The sequence below is a fragment of the Carya illinoinensis genome, chromosome 14 (genome assembly GCF_018687715.1).
Source record: "Carya illinoinensis cultivar Pawnee chromosome 14, C.illinoinensisPawnee_v1, whole genome shotgun sequence".
NCBI lineage: Eukaryota > Viridiplantae > Streptophyta > Magnoliopsida > Fagales > Juglandaceae > Carya > Carya illinoinensis.
Window position 1 is genome coordinate 25,084,276 of NC_056765.1, and position 18,341 is coordinate 25,102,616.

The window sequence follows — 18,341 nt, forward strand, 5'->3', positions numbered from 1 at the left end:
AACTTATACACGAAGATATGTAACCTTATGTTACATAACTCGACGCTTCAAGCTCCATTAAATCCTAAACTGAATTTTGAAATGCCACATAAATTGCTTACATAATATATAAAATTTGAATATTTCAAATTAAATCTTACTAGTGAAGTAATGTGAATAACATGTTCTACACACTAAGATTAGAATAACTCGAAATTAGTATAAGAAAAAACATCCAAACTAATCTCCCTTGTTCACCAAATTTCATTTTTGTTGCAACAATTTTAATTTGGGTAAATGAACATAGAACAAGTAGGTGTGATTGTTTCCTAACATAAATTTAGAACCAAAGCAAAACACTTATTACAAGGAAAATATGTGTCTACAAAGAGATACACACAAAACTACCTCACAGTGTATGGCATGGCGCGATATTTAAGACTATAAAACCTTTTTTTATTCTAAAATAAATATAATCTGCCATATCATGTCACGTCACTTTGTGAGGTGATTCTACCACATCATGCTCCATCACTTTGTGTGATAGTTTTTGTGAATCTATGTGGATGCAGCAGTTCCCTTATTAGAAAAGATTACACCATTGAAATTCAGTAAGAGGCTATGAGGAAACGTAATATTAACCTTTGTACATTTGAAAAGAAGAGACAGCATTTGAACGGAAGATTGATAGATTCTTTTCATGAATATGTGTAAAAAGGTGCCGCTAATTAACATCAAGCATCAACACAGATAATAAAAGAAAAGGCCTAGACTGAAACAAATTCAGAAATGCCAAATTCATGAAAGCTGATCTGCAAAAGCAATTATATATAAAAATATGTTGGAAGTGCATATGGCACTTCAATTTACAGTAGTATTGTCAGCACAACATATATCTAGTAACCAAAACCATATATTCAATAGAGCTTTTAGTAGAGCTGCAAAAGACATGTCTGCGCCTCTTCCTATTTTACAAGCCGCAAAAATGACAGCAAGCTTTTATTTTTCTACGTGTGCAATATTCCACGGGAGAAAGAATCATATACTGAAAAGCTATATGAACGCTCGTTGCTATCTGTAGTTCCTAAGTGCTAATGAAGAAACCCGATTTTTCAATGGCCACGCCTTCTTAAACAAACAATTGAATGGGGATGCTTACAACAATAATTATTCACAGGTTTCTATAATCGCAACCTCCATCCACGCTCAGCAAGTGCTTCGTTCACCCGCCTTGCTGCTTCTGCAGTGTCATTAAGAGGCGGATAGCTCCAAGTCTCTGACATCTGAAAATTAGATAAGACACCAAGCTATAATCGCTTATGGGAAATAAATCCCAAAACTTCATCAACAATCACATAGACACACAAAATGTCACCAAATGAGGTCTCTATTTGATAAACATGGTGGAGTAATTACGAATGAGGGCAATAACCTCAAGAAAGTTTCCAGAAAACATCCTATCAAATATCTAAAGAAAAAAATAAAAATATGAAACAAAGTGAACAAAAGAAAGAAGAAGAAATAGGAGAGATAATAGCAGTCAATTTTATGGTCCGCTGGTCATTAGAAAAGCATTAAAGTGAAAATATGCTTGATAAAGTGATGACAACTTCGCCTTTTATGACCTGGATTTCTTATTTTTCGTTTTATTGATTGTTCACATTTAAACATGAGACAAACACCAACTCTTAACCAGCAGAATTAAAATGCAGATACACTAGCTATGAGTTGAATTTGAAGGAAAACATTGCATGACAATAGGGTGTAGGGCAAAAACAAGAGAGGAGTCGCCTCAAAACAGAAATCTGCTATCATAACTCTCCAAAATCCAGCTTATAGTATTTCAGCATTCTTAACTCTTACCCTAACCCCCAACCTCTATCAGCCAGCGTGCTTCATTTAGAATTGATTGATGATCAGCAGGGGGGAAGCATCATTTTACGATAATCTTGATCCCCACACCCATAGAGTAACAGAATCAGAAAAGATATTCACTTACATCCTCAGATCCTGTAAATGGCCGAACCACTCCTCGTTCCCTCAAAGATTTGTGAAACTCTGATAATTTCCATGTACAGCGCTCAGCTCCCATTACATATACAGGCTTCCTGCGAAACATAATTTATACATATAAACTAAAAGAGTTGCAGCTTTGAAACCAGAAAGCAGATCAAAATGTATATTTACAACAACAGATGTAAGCCTTCACAAGCATACCCAGTGCTGCAAGCCTCACTTATCAGACTGACTGAATCTGCTGTAACAACAAAAGCATCAGCCCATGCTAGATGCCCCATCTGCGGGTTTGGTTCTGAAGAAAGCCACACATAAGTCCTGGTTTAATCACTTATTCTTCATAAAATTGAAATTCAAATCAATACTTACCCAGACCATCCCAGATGTAAACATTTGGATTATTACCAAGTTCCTTTGCTATGATGTAAGATACCTGTTGATGTGACACCAAAGAATAATAAGTGCTATGCAATATAAAACATTTGTTAGAAACTTGGTGTCTGCATGAGTACCTTTTCAGGAGTCCTATCCGAAAAAGATATTCTGACACTCCCACAGCTTGCAAGAACACTGAGCAGAAAGGTTGATAACTGCCTCGCAAGATCCGCACCGTATCGACAGTTGCCTATATAAGTAATTGAGATTAAGATACATTTTAAACATGCATCCTAAATACTACATCCACATTGAGAAATATCAACAACAAATAAGTGATAACAGAGAACATTACTCCGACTCTCAACAAGAATCAATCAATGATCAAGAGCTTAGAAAAGGAATCACAAATCATCTAACACTCATAACAGTAATAGGTACACCAGGTTAAGAACATAGGATGATTGTGGGGGATTGATGCTGCATGTGCAAGAAGAATGGGGATATGGTAGAGCATTTGTTACCTCATTGTGTAGTAGCCAAGAACTTTCGAAACGACTTCTTTGCAGGAGTAAGATTAGTATGGGTGATGCCTAGAAGAGTGGTGGATTTTCTAGCAAGTTGGAAGGGTAAACAAGGTAATCCTCAAAAGGCAGTAATATGGAAGATGGCTCCATATGTCTATTGCGGTGCATTTGCAGGAGACCAATGATAGAAGCTTTGAAGATCAAGACCAGACAATGAAGGAGCTTCAATTTTTCTTTTCCAACAACTTGTTCTTTTGGGCAGCTGAAATAGATTTTTTTTTTTTTTTTTCAAGTAGGCAGTTGCAATAGATTTTAATAGACTAAGGCCTCATTTGGAACTTGGACTCAACTCAGTTCAATCTAATTTTAAACTGAGTCTAACATCCAAACACCCAACTCTTAAATCACTAAATTCATCTCAACTCAAAACCTCTAATTTGTTCTCAAGTTGCAGAAATTCAATGATCTTTTTCCTCGCAATCATGGAGATGGGGAAAAGTAAACAGAATTACTTTGCTCATGAGAACAACAAAATGGGCCTAAAACAAAAAGACCTGAGTGCAACCACAGTGTTGAGGCGATCATATGCAGAAGCTCCGAGTACTGGTCCTGCTTCGGTGAATCAGTTTGCTAATAGGGGCAAGAAAGGAAGTAGTGAAAGGGGCCTGCAGCCTCTACAGACTGTACATGGAAATATTCCAAGTCAAAAGGGGTCCGACTTGGATGGTTTGGGTCTTCCCAATGGTATGCATTGTACATTAAAAGAGATGCAACACCAGTTTGCTGAGTTGAAGGCAATGGTTGCTATGTTATCAGCAAAAATTGAGGGGCTAGGTGAGCTAAGAGGTCGTAATGGTGCTGTTGTAAGGCCCAATAAGGGCGAGCTTGGCCTGTTAAGTGATGGGCTGAATGCAAAAAATTTGGATAAAGGAAAAAAGAAAGCTGGTTTTGGCCCAGTTTCAATATCTAGAACCAAGCGAGTGTGGAGGGTCAAAAGGAAAAGCGGGTCATCTACATTCAAAGAGACCTTGAACACTATGCCAAATCCATGTGAGTAACTGAATATGCAAAATCAATGCTTCCAGCTATTTGGGAATGCAACATCTCTGTTAACTGCTACCAAAAGACTAACAACAGTGATCTAACCCAACATGAAGTTGATGTTGAAATACAGTGTACATGGTAAGCATCCACTGCACAAAGAAAAAACTTCAAATACAACAAACATGAAAGAACCAAGTATAATAGAAGGTTTACGTGTAGGTCCTCCAATGTTGACCACTAGCAGGGGTTTTGGTAAAGGTGCAAACTCATCATGCCATGCGCTGGCTGCACTACGAAGAGCAGCAGAATCTATTTGATGGAGAGCTCCTATGGTGAGGACCTGAATTCAAAGTTCTTAGCATAGACTAACAGCACAGTAATGATGAGGCTAGTAGTACATCAAGGTCAATGTTTCTCAAATAAAGCAAACTTTTGCACATCGTGTATAGTTATTGATACGTACCACATGCCTATCAGGGGGTTCACGTGGAGTTATCCACCTACGAAGAAACTGAGGAATCTGCTGCTGTGCATGAGGAGTCAAAGGATAATAATCATGTTGAGGGGTAATCACTAAGTCAAACCTATTCAAATTTGACCTTGGATGTTGTATCTGCCACACAAAATCCAAAATAAATGGCAAAATCAGAAATCTAAATATCTCAACATTTCTTCAGGTACTCAATCAAATCCTTGCCCATAACAATTAGCAAAAAAAAAACACAAATTTCAATGAAACTAGCAGTGAATGTTAAGCTACACGTAAAAAATTTAAAAACATTAGACTACAAAGAAAATTAATTGGCTAGAAATGTTTCAAATAGTATCATGTTAATTCTTAAAACAAAGTATATTGTTAGCATGCAATCTGGAATTACTGCAGTCCAAAAAGTAAAAACAATTTTTTGATTGGCACCAGGCGTCCAAGAATAACATCCCGACTAATTAGAGGGGTGCACAGGCCCTCGGCAATGGGTTTCCCGCAAGTAAACCTTGGGTAATTCAAAGGTAATCCCGACTAATTAGAGATTGTTTGCACCATAGGGGATTTGAACCTTAGGCCTGGGGGGAGCATATCCCAAAGCCCAAGGCCTTTACAACTTGAGCCAACCCCTAGGGGTTCAAAATTAAGAGCAATAGAAAGACCCTTGAAGCAAATAGAATGTGACTACAAGAAAATATGGCAGAGGTAAAAAATGAAAATTTTCCTAGGAAAACTATAGTAGGAAATGATAACTGCTCCACAAACACAAGGGGCTCGGGGGGGCATCATGGTGCCAACAAGCACTTCAAGAGTCCATGTTCCTCCACATACAAGTTAGCAAGTCTAGGGACCAAAGGGAAAGAAGTGTACCCTTTCTCAAGTAACTTAACTTCTTCCTTAATGGCAGTTAAAAGCCTTCATTACTTAATAAAATCCAAAAGATACTCTCGAATAAAAATAAAAATAAAAAGTCCATAAACCATCTATGTTTTATAGATTTAGTCAATAAAGACTCATTAAAAAAATAAAAAAATAAAAAAAATAAAAAATAAAAAATAAAAGAAAAGAAAGATATAGTCAATAAAGCATCTTAATGTTAAGCAACCAAGACAAAAGAAGCAATTCTTCAACAAGTGCAAAATAATATGAAAATGAGATGCCATAAACAAACCTGAACGACAAAAACATTTTGTGATGCTAAACGTCTTATGGAACTTGCAATAGATATTGTGTCTCTGCCAGAAGCAACCACCAACAAAGGTCCATCCCTGAAGAAAATATAACCTTGAGATCAATCTCGTATGCAGCATTGAGTTACAATAGCATAAAATTTTATCCTAACCCACACCAGCAAATGCTACATTTCAGGTCTTAAAATTAGAGCTGGACTTGTTTGATAAATTTGCATTTTATTTGAAGGATAGAATCAGACACACATGCACATATATATTTAGGTGTTTTTCTGTGCATACAGTGACACATGTTTCCTTTCAAACAAGCAATATATGTCACTCCTTTAATTCTCTTTTCATATCTGTATTTGCTTATATTTTTAAGACACGATCACGTGTGTTCAAGATATTCCAGACCTCGCAAGATAAATTCAAACTTCTATGCAGCTTATTAATCTTATGCCAAAACACTTGGCTAGTGCAAGTTAAGAAGGTTAAAATATCTCTTTGCCAATGATATTTCTTGGCCTCCTGTTGAGACCTTGGATGCCTCTTTCAAGCCCAAATCTATTTGAAATTGTGTGATCTAGAAGATGGAACACTGCTCGCTTAGATGGAATAAGATGTATTTATCTAAAGGTAGCAGGATCGCTCTAATCAAGAGTACCCTTTTCAATTTGCCTACATTTTCTCATCCATGTTTCTGATTCCCACTAGTATGGCCAATTGAATTCAGAGGCTACAACGAGACTTTTTATGGAGTGAGTGAAGAGTTCAAATTTCACCTAATAAACTAGGTAAATGTCTCAGCCTTTGATTGGTTGATGTGGATCTTGATGCCATGTGTCAGCCAATCCAAAAGACTGACATGTGACCTCCCATCAGTTTTCCAAAGGAAAATTGATGACTGTACCAAATGGTGAGTTTCTTGAAATTCAGGTATCAATTTTGCCAAAGTTAAAAATTGAAGCCTCAAATTGCAAAAAGGAGAAAACTCATACTTATTTTGCAATTAACCCTTTTTTATATCCTTTTGTTTCTAATTAGGTGTCCTCCTATAAACGTCTTATGTACTTGGACTATTCCTTTTGGGTTTACTAATGACAACTATGACTTTTGCAATGCAAAAACAGAAATGCATGTTACCAAACTAGACTTGGTTGATCTAATATGCAACAGTTTCATTTTATGAACTTGTAAGGCCGGAAGGCCCACTGAATTCCATGAATAAGAGGGAAACTAGGCTATAAGTAGCTGTTTGCTACTGCTATAGGGGCTGCTTGCTTTTATTTGGTTTGCCTTCACTATTGCTCCTACAGGTTGGCCTAAAAGTGGGGGTAGGATTGAACAGGTTGTGTTACAAACATGAGCAAAAACACTCTAACTTGAGGGCGAGTATCAAAAAAGGTCAGCCCTTCCATTATAAGGGATTGTAATGCTAGTATGCCCAATCTATGCAGGGTAGCCTACCTGCCAAATCAAAAGTTTGTTAATTTTTTTTTTTTTTTCTTTTGGTGAGTAATAAAAGTTTCAATAAAAAGCATGAAAGAAAAATCCAAGTACACATGACGTATACGATGATACAATTCCCCATCAGACTTTAAAGGAAAGAAAATGCAATCCCCCCATAGACAAACAGGAGGCATAACATAAGGATTGGATAAAATGATATCTAGGAGCATGTGATAGGTAGTGCTCTATCTTGACTCTATACTTTAATATTTATTACTTAGCACACCGTATGTGATTGGTAGTGATGAAGGTGTGTCAAAATAACAAGTCATTATTCCTACAAGTCAGTAGCATTCCCTTGAAACTTGCATGGGTGTATCTATAAAGTAATAACGCATAATGTTGTATACCCATGTTTGTATGAAATATTACTTCTGACAAGCACATGCAGGGGAAAAAACTTCAAATCAGGACCCAATTGCAAGACAAAGCACAGAATATCACTAAGGCAGAAACTGTTCGATCTATAAACAGGAATGAACCTCATTATTTTGGGTAAACCAAAAGCTACTTTAATGTTTTAAATGGGATATCAGCAACATATTTATCAAGGTAGTAAAATACTATACTATAAAATGAATAATATATCTATGATAGCTAAAATAACCTTTTTAATTTTCTATGCTATAAAAACATTGCAGCAAAACAGAGATAATAACTTCTGAGTTAAATGCATTTTCATATATAATTGGCAAGATAAGATATATTCAGCCAAAACAAATAATCAGTGCCAATGCATGTTTCTTCTTTCCAAAGTGTCTACACATACAAACACGTTGCATGCATAGTCTCACACTTTAAAATGTTTTGTCCCTCCAAAACTGAAAATTAAGCAAAAGGTTATTAACACCGGCATCTTGTAAAGCAATGAAGAAGAAGAACCTACTTTTCGAAAGTGTCACGAGCCATGCCCACAATGTGCTTCACATCAGCTTCTAAAACAGATGCCAAGCCTAGGCCGTGGCCGCCATTTTCTGAAGGTAGAGGACTAAGTTTCTTCCTGCGCGACGTCAATAAAATTATCTGCTTTATGAGATAATATAATATCTTGTGAAACGAGACTGGCAACCAGTGAAGCCACTCATTTATTCCTCCTTTTGGTCTCGTAACCCTCTGCATATGAAAGCTCCAGCACATAAATATAGATTGAATCAAATACAAAAATTCTGTATATTTCAATGCATATAAATATACTGAATAAAACACCAAAAGACACTACTTCAGCACTTCTAGCTACTATATGATCATAATCTATAAGCTCTAGATTAGTGATATTTAATCAAATCTATTCCGGGACCTTTCAATGTTAAGAACGCTCGAAATTGTTAATGCAAGTTTTAAAGAATTTTGTAGGACTGGAGGAAAGAACTAACGTATAAGACATGTTTGTCTGCGAGTCCAAGGGCGCGAACCAAGCCCAAGCTCTGATTCTCGGAGGACGGGGAGCCGTTACCGATGACGACGGCTCGGCGGATGAAGGCGCCGAGGAAGCCGACTTCGAAGATATCAGGAACACCGCGGGAGGTTGGGCTCGGAGGCTCTGGAAGCCGTATCGGCTTCATATCGTTTACCGTCGGTACGGCGTATAAACCCTAACACGAAGCGCACCAATCCAACAGGGACCAGAGAGAGAAAAGTCGAAGGAGAGCGAAGAAATAGATGGTAGAAGGGAAGGGATCCGATCGCAGGTAAAGGGGCCGAGGAAACTAACTGCTTTGTTTGAACTCACTTTTGCACTCTCTAGGGAAAAGCAAATAAATTCTCAGAAAGAAGACGACGGGAGGAACCTTCTCCATTCCTCTTTTTTTTTTTTTTTTATTTCTCTCTTCAGATTGTTTTGACAATTAAGCTCCTTTCGGAGGAGGTGGTATCCAATTAGGGTATAGAGTTTTGCTAAATATAAGTACAGTCGTGTACTAATCTGTATATTAATATTGATTTATTCATATTTAAAATTTAAATTAACACTGTTTTCAATAAAATCTATTTTTTGATTAATCACATTATATTAGTACACAGATTAATACAAAATTATACTTGCAACTATACTTTTCCTTGGAATTCAAGTAGAGTGCATAAAGTCCGGTCCATGTAAGAGCATTCACGTTGGATTATTCAAATATAAATTCATAATTTACATAATATCACATGATTTTACAATTAACCATTTCATTATAAACCTTTTTTCATATTAAATTATTCATTTATTAATCAAAATAATAATAAAATATAAAATATATGGAAGAGAGAGTGTTTATGGAAGAAAGAAATAATTTTTTAATGTTTTAGTCAAATTACAGTGAATATCAAATAAAACCATAAGAGCTAATTTACTGTAGTTGAAAGCCATCTTAGTTTACATTTGAATAATTCAATGTAGGTCATTTTCATCTTTTATTAATCAAATTATTTATTTTATTTGCATGTGTATAATCCATTAACAATACTCACCCAAAATGACAAATATGACTACTAGAGTAAAGAGTAAAATAGAATTAAAAATAATAATAAAATGCAATAGGGGAAAGATTTCAAGCTACTACGAGAATAAAATTAAGACAAAGAACGAATGGAAATAAAAATTTAAATGAAATAAAAAATGACGTAGAGAGTATTTTATATTTTGCTTTTGAAAAATGAGTTTTCGAGCCAAATTATCCCGAATCCCGGTTGCAAAACCAGCAAAAGTATTGATTCCCTATCCCAAGCAAGAATATAGAAAAGCCAAAAACAAACTGACCATCTAGCGCTCTTGAAATTCCTCCACATCCAACCCATCCAAGGTTCCCAAAAAGATAAATGCTCTAAACCAAAAAAAATTTCACAAAATCAAACCCATAAACTGACATGACGTGAGATGATACGTTAAATTGTAATGTTACTTTTATTAAATAGATCTAACATATCACATGAAATCATATCAGATTGTGAACTTTTATTTTTAAAATCTCTTGGTGACTAGAACACTTCTCTCCAAAAAAGCTCCATTAATATCAAACTTCAAATGATGTGCACATGTAATGGCTGTGGCGTTAAAACGAGAGAAGGTTTTAAGGGGTAGTTGAGTTCATATAAACATTGAGTTATTTTCAAATTTAATACAAAAAGCATCAGAAATTTTAGCATTAGAAACGTAATTATCTGGCCAGCCAGATTTTCATTTCCCAAACGAGTGAAGGAACAAAAGAAGTTAAAAGACCAAATTGATCTTACCCCTTGCTGCAGCTCCGCCAAAGGGCAATCCCATCTTTCTGGCTGAACTGCAGCAAATGAGTATTGCCAAGTGCAATAGCAATATATATTTCCAAACTCTAGAAGTCGAGATGTGAATGATGTGTTGCTAATGCCAAAGGTACAAAAAAGAGGAACGTGGGGAGCCTTAACAAACATCCCCTGACAGTTGTAACAGCATAAAAACAATGATGAAAAAAAGTGAGCCAATAAATTAGCCTAACTCCATAATTTTCTTGGCCGAAGTGTTGGGAAAAGGCCAACGTGTAGATGATTGCTGAAGCAGTTCATAACGCAGTAGAGTGCCGTGATTTGCCAGCTGAAGAGGTGCACACCATTGCAGACTGCTTCAGGGAAGTCACTAAAAAACTACACTTGCTCGTCTTTGGAAGAAACTAGTCTGTTCTGATGTATAGCGGCGTGTGAGAGCTAAATGGGGCTAGGCACTAGGCAGTGCATGAGGCTCTTGCACCTGCCGAAAGAGGGTGCTTGGTAGCTGGCTGCTGGAACATGGTGGATTGGTGGCTTGGGGGAATGGTGGTGGGGCGCATGCGACAAGGTGGAAGCACAAAAGTGGGGGATCCATCTTCGACCTTCCAGAAAGGAAAAGGAGAAACAAAGTAAGGATGGCAGATTTTTCTTGGGGACAGAAAGCGCAAAGGGGAATGAAGGGAGTAACATATCATCTTTTGTTGTCTACACGCATTTGTCAAGATTAATATGAAGTAATTCTTACTTCATTTTCCAAATTTTTATTTATGTACTTGAGTTTCCTACTAACAAGTCAACACCAGTCACCAAACAAGAAACATTACGCTCAAAACTCTGCCCCATCTTATGAGACACCACACCCGGCTTTGAAGGGGGAAAAAGAGGAAGAAAAGCTATGAACCTCCGGCTTTGACAGCCTGACTCTGTTATGCAAGGATATGCATGCAGCATGCTGTAGACCAACTCAAAGAAACTCCAACAAGATCAAAGCAAGTCCTGAAGTGAATTATTTCTGATGGAGAAAACTGCAGAGATAATTTACACTGAATTGGTATCATTAACAAGAAGCATCAGCCTATGCTAAATTCAGTACAGCAAGATCCATAACCTTTGAGTACCAATTGAAAGTATTTTAGTTTGTAAATGAGCACTGTCTTCCATCCATGCAATGAATCAAAACTTGGTAACATCTAATAAAGTACATGGATGAAGTTTTTGTTTTAGTAGTTAGAGTCTGAAACTCTGGTCCTCGACAAGAGGAGGGTGATAATCTCTGGTTGATAAACAGTTAAGTTGCAACAGATTAAAATATTTTGATATGTACTAGAACTAGAACAGAAACACACAGCAAGTGCATATATCAATTTTATAAATACAGAGATGAAAAGGTACAATGCTGCCTCTAGAAATGTACAACATCAATTCTAATAGGTCAACAAAATATTCTAGATCGAAATCTTTACAATCCAAAACCATGTTCACAGTGACCCAGGTAATATGAAAGTTCAGTAAAATATATAGTCTCGGAGCAAACAGCCCACCACAAGTCAAGTATTTGGAATTCTCAGTAAGTCAATGCTCAAATGTTGCGGTGTGCAGTTATTCTCATATTTCTGGGCGTTTCTTAGATCAAACTATAAACAAGCATAGAAGCTCAGATAGAACTAAAAAAAAGAAATGCAAATAAATTAAAAAAAGAAAAAGATTAGATGGTTGGATTCATGTTGCACCTGGTTTAACTCTTGGCGATGTTATTTTTTCTTATTAAACTCCAACAAATTAATACTTTCTCAAGTCTACCATTGGATAATATCTCCTCCATGTATAATTTACAATCTTATCCCAAATACTAAAAATGTTTCGTGAATTTACATATATATCTGTCTCTGGGTGTGTGTATTTATATATGTAAAAACACATAATGGTGGCCTAAAAAAGTAGGAGAGAGAGAGAGAGTTTCCTCCACCAACATATTTATAGTTCTTTTGTACCACTCCTGCCTTGAAATCCTACCTCATTTAAACTACAGCCTAGTCCAGGCACAATTCAGGTCACCTTGTTCCCTTATCATATAATTCATAAGCATTATCTGGCATGTATTTAACTCAACATCCAAGGACTTTGTTTTAAGAAAATACACAAACATAAAGGATAGAAGCAGGAAAGCAACAGCAAAGCAGCTTTGTGGTACTAAACCCTGATTGGGCTTATTATTGAGGCAATGGTATAATATACCCGTTTTATACATGAAAAAACAAAATTAATACAATGAGAAATCAACAATGAACATGTAATTAAACAAAATCAGTTAATTGACAGGATAGTGTGAAAGAACAGATCAACACTTTGTACTAAGTAATAAATTAACTTGTAAATTCATAAACTTAGAAAAAAAAAGGTTAAATATAACAATGCAACAGCACTCAAAAGGCTTCCAAATATAAACATTAGTTCCAAAATCAAGTGCATCAACAGCTAGAAGTTAAAGGATAGTTTTGGGAGCTTACAGAGACCGGGATACCATATATCTAGATACCCTAAAAAAACGTGGACCATGAAGCCTTCAGAGCCTCTCTAACAAGAAATGGACAGACATCATTTAAAAATCCATCCATTGCATACCTCAGCTGAATTTAGACACAGCAAGAATGGAAATCAAGATCTACAGGAAGGTAGAGTGATGCCTCCACAGCAAGCAGCAATTATTATGTACAGCAATAGAACAATCACGAATGTCAATAGTGCCCTGTCACAAATAAGAGAAACATTATATGGATGAAAACCATAATGCCTGAAGGCTATTGGCAGTATAAACTATTAATATGTACACAGACTATCAACAGTTCCATTCTATGGTTAGAATCCAACTTAATGCCTACAATTAATAAATAGAATCAAGTTCTTCATTCTAGAAAGCAAAATTTTTTTGATAAATAATCTTGCAGTATAAAGAGGCCAATAAGTCATGGTAAAACAGAAACAGTGATGGGCCCCAAGGCGGACCAAGTCTTAAGAATCAATTACAAGATTAAGAGCCACGAAGATCAAGAAAGCAATGCAAGGATTGGTGCAATCAAATTGGGATAAAGCCAGCAAGAGCCAGAACCAGTTTTGATCCACCTGATCCAAGCTATAGAAGACACAACTCGGGCCTATTGTTATTGAAGGCCATGGACTTATTTATTTCATTAAAATGACTTATTTTATTAGTCATAAGAATTAATCTATAATAATTGGGCTTGGGGATGTCCAGCCCACACGTCTTATTTCTAATGAACTAGAGTTTTTGAGAAAGCTTTGTATTTTGGCCAAGGGCATATTTGGAAAGTTGTTATTTTAAGTGAACTAGGGTTTTAGAAGTACTGTAGCTCGGTACTGTTTATGCTACAGTACCTGCGGCACTATTCACTAGGTTTTTTGTGGATTGTTATTTAAACCACTTGTAGCCTCATTTGAGAAAAAAAAAAAAAAAAGACATTTTTTATTGAATTTTCATTGTAAGTGAGTTTTCTCCTCGTGTTTTTAATTGAACTCTTGAATTTATCAAAGGTAAATCACAACTTTTGTGGCGTTCCTCCTTATAATTTGGGTTCTTGAGACGGGATTTCATCGGGTCTAGATTTTAATATAATCTAGGTTCTTGAAACGAGATCTCAACGGGTCTAGATTCCTCCATCCAATAGACTTGGTATTGGCTTTCTTGGGGTTTGGTTTTCCAATATTATTGTTGGGTCTCAAAGCGAGTCGATTGGAATTCACATCAAACAGAAAACCTCTTCCTGATGATAGCAGACTAAACAGTTAATTAGGTAGGTGGTTTTAACACATACCATAACATTTTGTGTCATGTCAAAACTCTCAGACATGATTTGAAAAAGCCACTATACAGTTCTTAATTTCATGGTAACATTCCATAATCCTTGAAAAATAAGAACCCAATACTAAAGGTCCAAACATAGCTCTGACTAGAAAACAATGACTGGTCTCTAAAACTTAAAGCACTATATATGCCATCACCAAAAAAAAAAAAAAAACGTAGAAAGTACTAAATGACATCAAAATTAAAGATCTAGATCCCACGTGATTCAACCGCTTGAAGCCAGCTATATCAATGTTCTCCACTATGTTTTGCTTTCATTATAGGCATCGCACTTTTCCACAAAACCTAAACTTCTAATTTTTCACCTGTTCTTAACATGGGGTGGGGTGTCATGAAGACTGCCACCTGAAACAACGCATTGTGTACTAAAATGAATTTCTCTTCAATGCATCCATAACAAGATCAATTGCCATTTTTTGGCATCTCATCTCAAGTCTCAATTCCTCATTTTAACAGATCTCAACTCATAGTCATGTCACTTCATTGCCCAAGACTATATGCCATAACACAGGCCTCTTCTATTAGAAATTTCACAAAATCTACCTCAAAGTTGCAACAAGTGTTTGTAGATTAGACAATGCTTATTTCTGATACGTTCAATAAATCATCGTTTTACTATATTCTTACATCAATACAGAGAGTTCTGTTGTAAAGAATGCCCAACTCCCAGGAATGTTGAGAAAAATAGAGCAAAAATGGAAATAAATTGTCATGAGGCATATATAAGCCCAATCGCTTAAAATGAGGCAGATATAAGCACACCAAAAAAAAAAAATGCAGTTAGTTTGTCTACATTTCTACTTTCTGGACTCGGATGATTTGATCTTTACTAACTAGTTGTTAACTGAACATTAGTGTAATCCAAAGTCACAACAGGATAAAGGAAACGTACACAAGCTTGGCATTTTTCATACAAATAGCTTGACGGAGGCGCTTGGACTGTTTCTTGAAGTGAAATGCACCATCTTGCATTGTTGAAGTTTTGTCAACAAGAAGTTCAATCCGGTCACCTCTCTCCAGTATCTTCTCTATGTTTTCCACCATGATGGTACGAATCTGGATACCACGTTTTTGTAGTTTGTAAGCACAAAAAATAAATAAAAAAGGAAGAAGATGCTGTGACTTCAACTATAATAAAAGACCGACAAGAAGAGAACAAAAAAAGAGTATAGATAGCATATAAAAATAAGGGAAGAAATTGTAATGCCAGGTTTATCCATGACATATTTCAGATCATGCAGCAAAGTGGACATATTTCAATAAAAAAAAAAAGTGTTTTTTTTCCTAATCTTCGCATGTTAATTTTAAAAGTTACAATGTAAATATTAGAGGTCCAAAAACGATCTAGAAAAATAAACAAAAGAAAATGATAGATACTTGGGGCAAAAGAAAGAAAGAGACTTAGATGCAGCAAACCGCATGACCCACATTCATAAGAGGAAAAAATATAAATTTGTACACACAATTTGATCAGATGCTCTAAGGATGACAATGCCTTATTTTGAATTGCTAATAGGCACGAACTGAAATAGATAAACTATAAATAATTAAGACTGAACCCGGAATTGAAGTGTATATGAACTGGGAAAGTGCTGTAATTTAAAATCATTGAAAGCAACTATCTTTGCATTGTTATAGGAATACATAAATAAGAATGAAGAAACAGGAAGCAAATTTATGCACAAAAAAGATAAACAAGATACTTGCCTCACTAACTTCACCTCTTACACGGTTAAGAGTATCTGCACTAGGATTACCAGAGAAAAATTCCATTTGCTGATGCAAGACTCTTGAGAAATCATCATTCATTGCATAAGCAGGTGCGTAGTCGGCCACTCTGCCATAGTTTTTCATGAACCTCATGTGAATATCCTCCAAGTAAGAAAAAGGGATCCTCCCTGGACCCAGGCACAAGCAGCCACAAACAGAGGGTCAATAACAGAAATGCGAAAAGAAGAGAAGGAAACACGGTGAGGAGGGGAAAAAATATCAAATAGAAAAATAGTCGAGGAAATTCATAAAAACAAAATGGATTTTCCAAACAACTTATAGATCATGATACACAAGAAAAACTCCGTCCAACATTGAGTAGTTTACAAGATATTTTAACAGAGGTGAATTCTTGCAGACCTGGTTGTTGGGGTGAATAATGGGATATATATGGTCAAACATTAGTATAGATTGAGTGAGTTTCACTTGTCATATAAGTTCAACAATAACAGGTGTTAGGATATTTATGTTTGTCTTCTGATTATTTAAATAGTGAAATCCAAATCCTTTAATTGTAAAACATAGACATATATATTTGCTGAAAGTCTGATGAAGCAGAGTTAGATTGTCCTCTGCCCTCTTTTCTCCTATTTTCTCTTTCTCGCCTTTCTGCCAAACCCTAAAAAGAACTCTTCAAATCTAAAAATGGCAGATAGGATTGTTCTTAGTTAGTTCATGGTGAATCATACTCTTTTCAATCATACTCTTTTCAATAAACATGCATGCCTGCCTTTGTCATTGTTCATTTCCTCATTACATAAAGGGACAGCAATCAAATTCTATTTTCTCCTTTCACAATTCAACTATTTATGTCATAAGAAGAATAAAATATGGTTCTCCAGGTGAAATGTCTGCTGAGCAGACCAGAATAGCAACATGGTACAGCAGGGCACTGCAGAAGTTCGCCTTCCAGTACCAAGACAATGGAGTTAGCATTCAAAAGCTTTTGTTATAGTCACAGAACTTTACCAACTTGAAAATCACATCATTGAACCACAGAATTGAGGCTATACGACTAAAAGGGTGAAAGATTTAGCTAACTCATTCTTTGATTGCTAAAAGGTTGACGCGTAAAAAAATGAAAAAATGTAACCTATTATGTGTAGTTCTGAATCAACAAGTGATGAAAAATAAACTGGCTCCTCCTGTACCATCATTGATGGCATTGAGTATGCTGTCATCCCCCTAAGAGTGAAACTGCCATAATCACTAGTAGTCTTTTTTCGCAGTTTCCTCAGGATTTAATGAATCGTTATCAGTTTTGCTCAATCGAGATATAAACAATAGCAATAAAACTAAAATCAAAACATTGAACTGAAGCTGAAACCCCGTACCTAAGTTGTACTGATTCAAGCCGCAGCCTATTTTTAATTGTTCTGACTCCATATCACATATACACAAGTCTAACCCACTAATCGACGTAAGATTAGATTACATAAGTCAAGTCTAATCAACCTCAGATCATAAAACAGAAAAATTTTCAGAGCGAAAATCGATAATCCCTTAAGCCCTCCCGAGAAACCCAGCTGTTAAGAGCACCAAAACATGGGGATAGCGATTAGCGAGCAAGGAATTGTGGAGAGAGCAGGAAAAAGAAAAAGGAATACGCACTGCCGAAGGTGTTGTTGGCCATGCAGAGGAAGGTGAGGCCATCGGATCGAAGTATGTGGAAGATGTAGGTTTCCTGAGAGAAGCAGAGCCTGGAGTCAGCCTGAGACGGAATCTTCTCAAGGATCCGCCTCGCCACCACCCCTGGGTTCCCCGTCACGGCGCTAAACTCCGCCAGCACCACCGACCCCCGAGCCACCACCGCATACAGAATCGCCATCACTGCCCCTGATCTCCAGGAGAATCAGAGAACGATCTCTCTGAAAGGAGAAAGTAGAAAAGAGCTTCGAAGGTAGAGGCGGGAGGTAACGAACAAACTCACAAAGTCTGATTTTACCGGCTAGTCCAAGGTGTGATGAATTGGTTGACCAGGACTGCATGGAATGCACGTGCGACTTCCTTCCTTCTTGCTGCTTGCTACTTATTTGTTCTTCTGTTCGTCTTTCCTTTATTTTTGTGAAGCCAAACTTCCTTCAATTTATATATTTAAATGATGACAAAGGCTATATTTATTTAGCGATATTTAATGAGATTTTATTTTAATTTTTTCAATATGATATCTATTTTTGACATGTCCCGCCACCACGAATGACCTGCACAATGTAAAAAAACTCCGGCGTGGTATGCTTGAAATACTCCGATGCTTAAGTTAGTAATGTGTATCGTGCAAATAATTCAAAATTTAGAGATAGATTATCTTTGGGATTACATGATATGTATAGATTTACAGTTAAACTAGATCAACACTATAT

The 18,341-nt window shown here is 36.3% G+C and overlaps 2 protein-coding genes across 5 annotated transcripts; both read right to left on the reverse strand.

The window, feature by feature from the left end:
- Positions 1-776: 776 nt before the first annotated feature.
- Positions 777-8,930, reverse strand: LOC122294909 (mitochondrial fission protein ELM1). Its single transcript, XM_043103899.1, has 10 exons — positions 8,483-8,930; positions 7,996-8,222; positions 5,597-5,693; positions 4,405-4,554; positions 4,155-4,281; positions 2,508-2,620; positions 2,365-2,428; positions 2,197-2,290; positions 1,979-2,087; positions 777-1,262 (listed from the first exon to the last, which is right to left on the reverse strand). The coding sequence occupies exons 1-10, from the start codon at positions 8,669-8,671 to the stop codon at positions 1,161-1,163; spliced, it is 1,272 nt and encodes a 423-aa protein (XP_042959833.1). The 5' UTR covers positions 8,672-8,930; the 3' UTR covers positions 777-1,160.
- A 1,382-nt stretch (positions 8,931-10,312) lies between these two features.
- LOC122294725 (vesicle-associated membrane protein 714) lies at positions 10,313-17,960 on the reverse strand. 4 transcript variants are annotated; one of them, XR_006237693.1, is made up of 6 exons: positions 17,593-17,959; positions 15,919-16,109; positions 15,104-15,267; positions 12,954-13,077; positions 11,233-11,356; positions 10,313-10,933 (listed from the first exon to the last, which is right to left on the reverse strand). XR_006237693.1 is itself a non-coding variant. In XM_043103647.1 (5 exons), exons 1-4 carry the CDS (start codon positions 17,807-17,809, stop codon positions 12,987-12,989), a joined length of 663 nt encoding a protein of 220 aa, XP_042959581.1. In that variant the 5' UTR covers positions 17,810-17,960; the 3' UTR covers positions 10,313-11,374; positions 12,954-12,986. The 4 variants fall into 4 exon arrangements, 3 of the variants coding, with proteins under 3 accessions (XP_042959581.1, XP_042959582.1, XP_042959580.1); XM_043103647.1 differs by having other exon boundaries at positions 10,313-11,374; positions 17,593-17,960; XM_043103648.1 differs by lacking the exon at positions 11,233-11,356.
- Between the last annotated feature and the right edge of the window lie 381 nt (positions 17,961-18,341).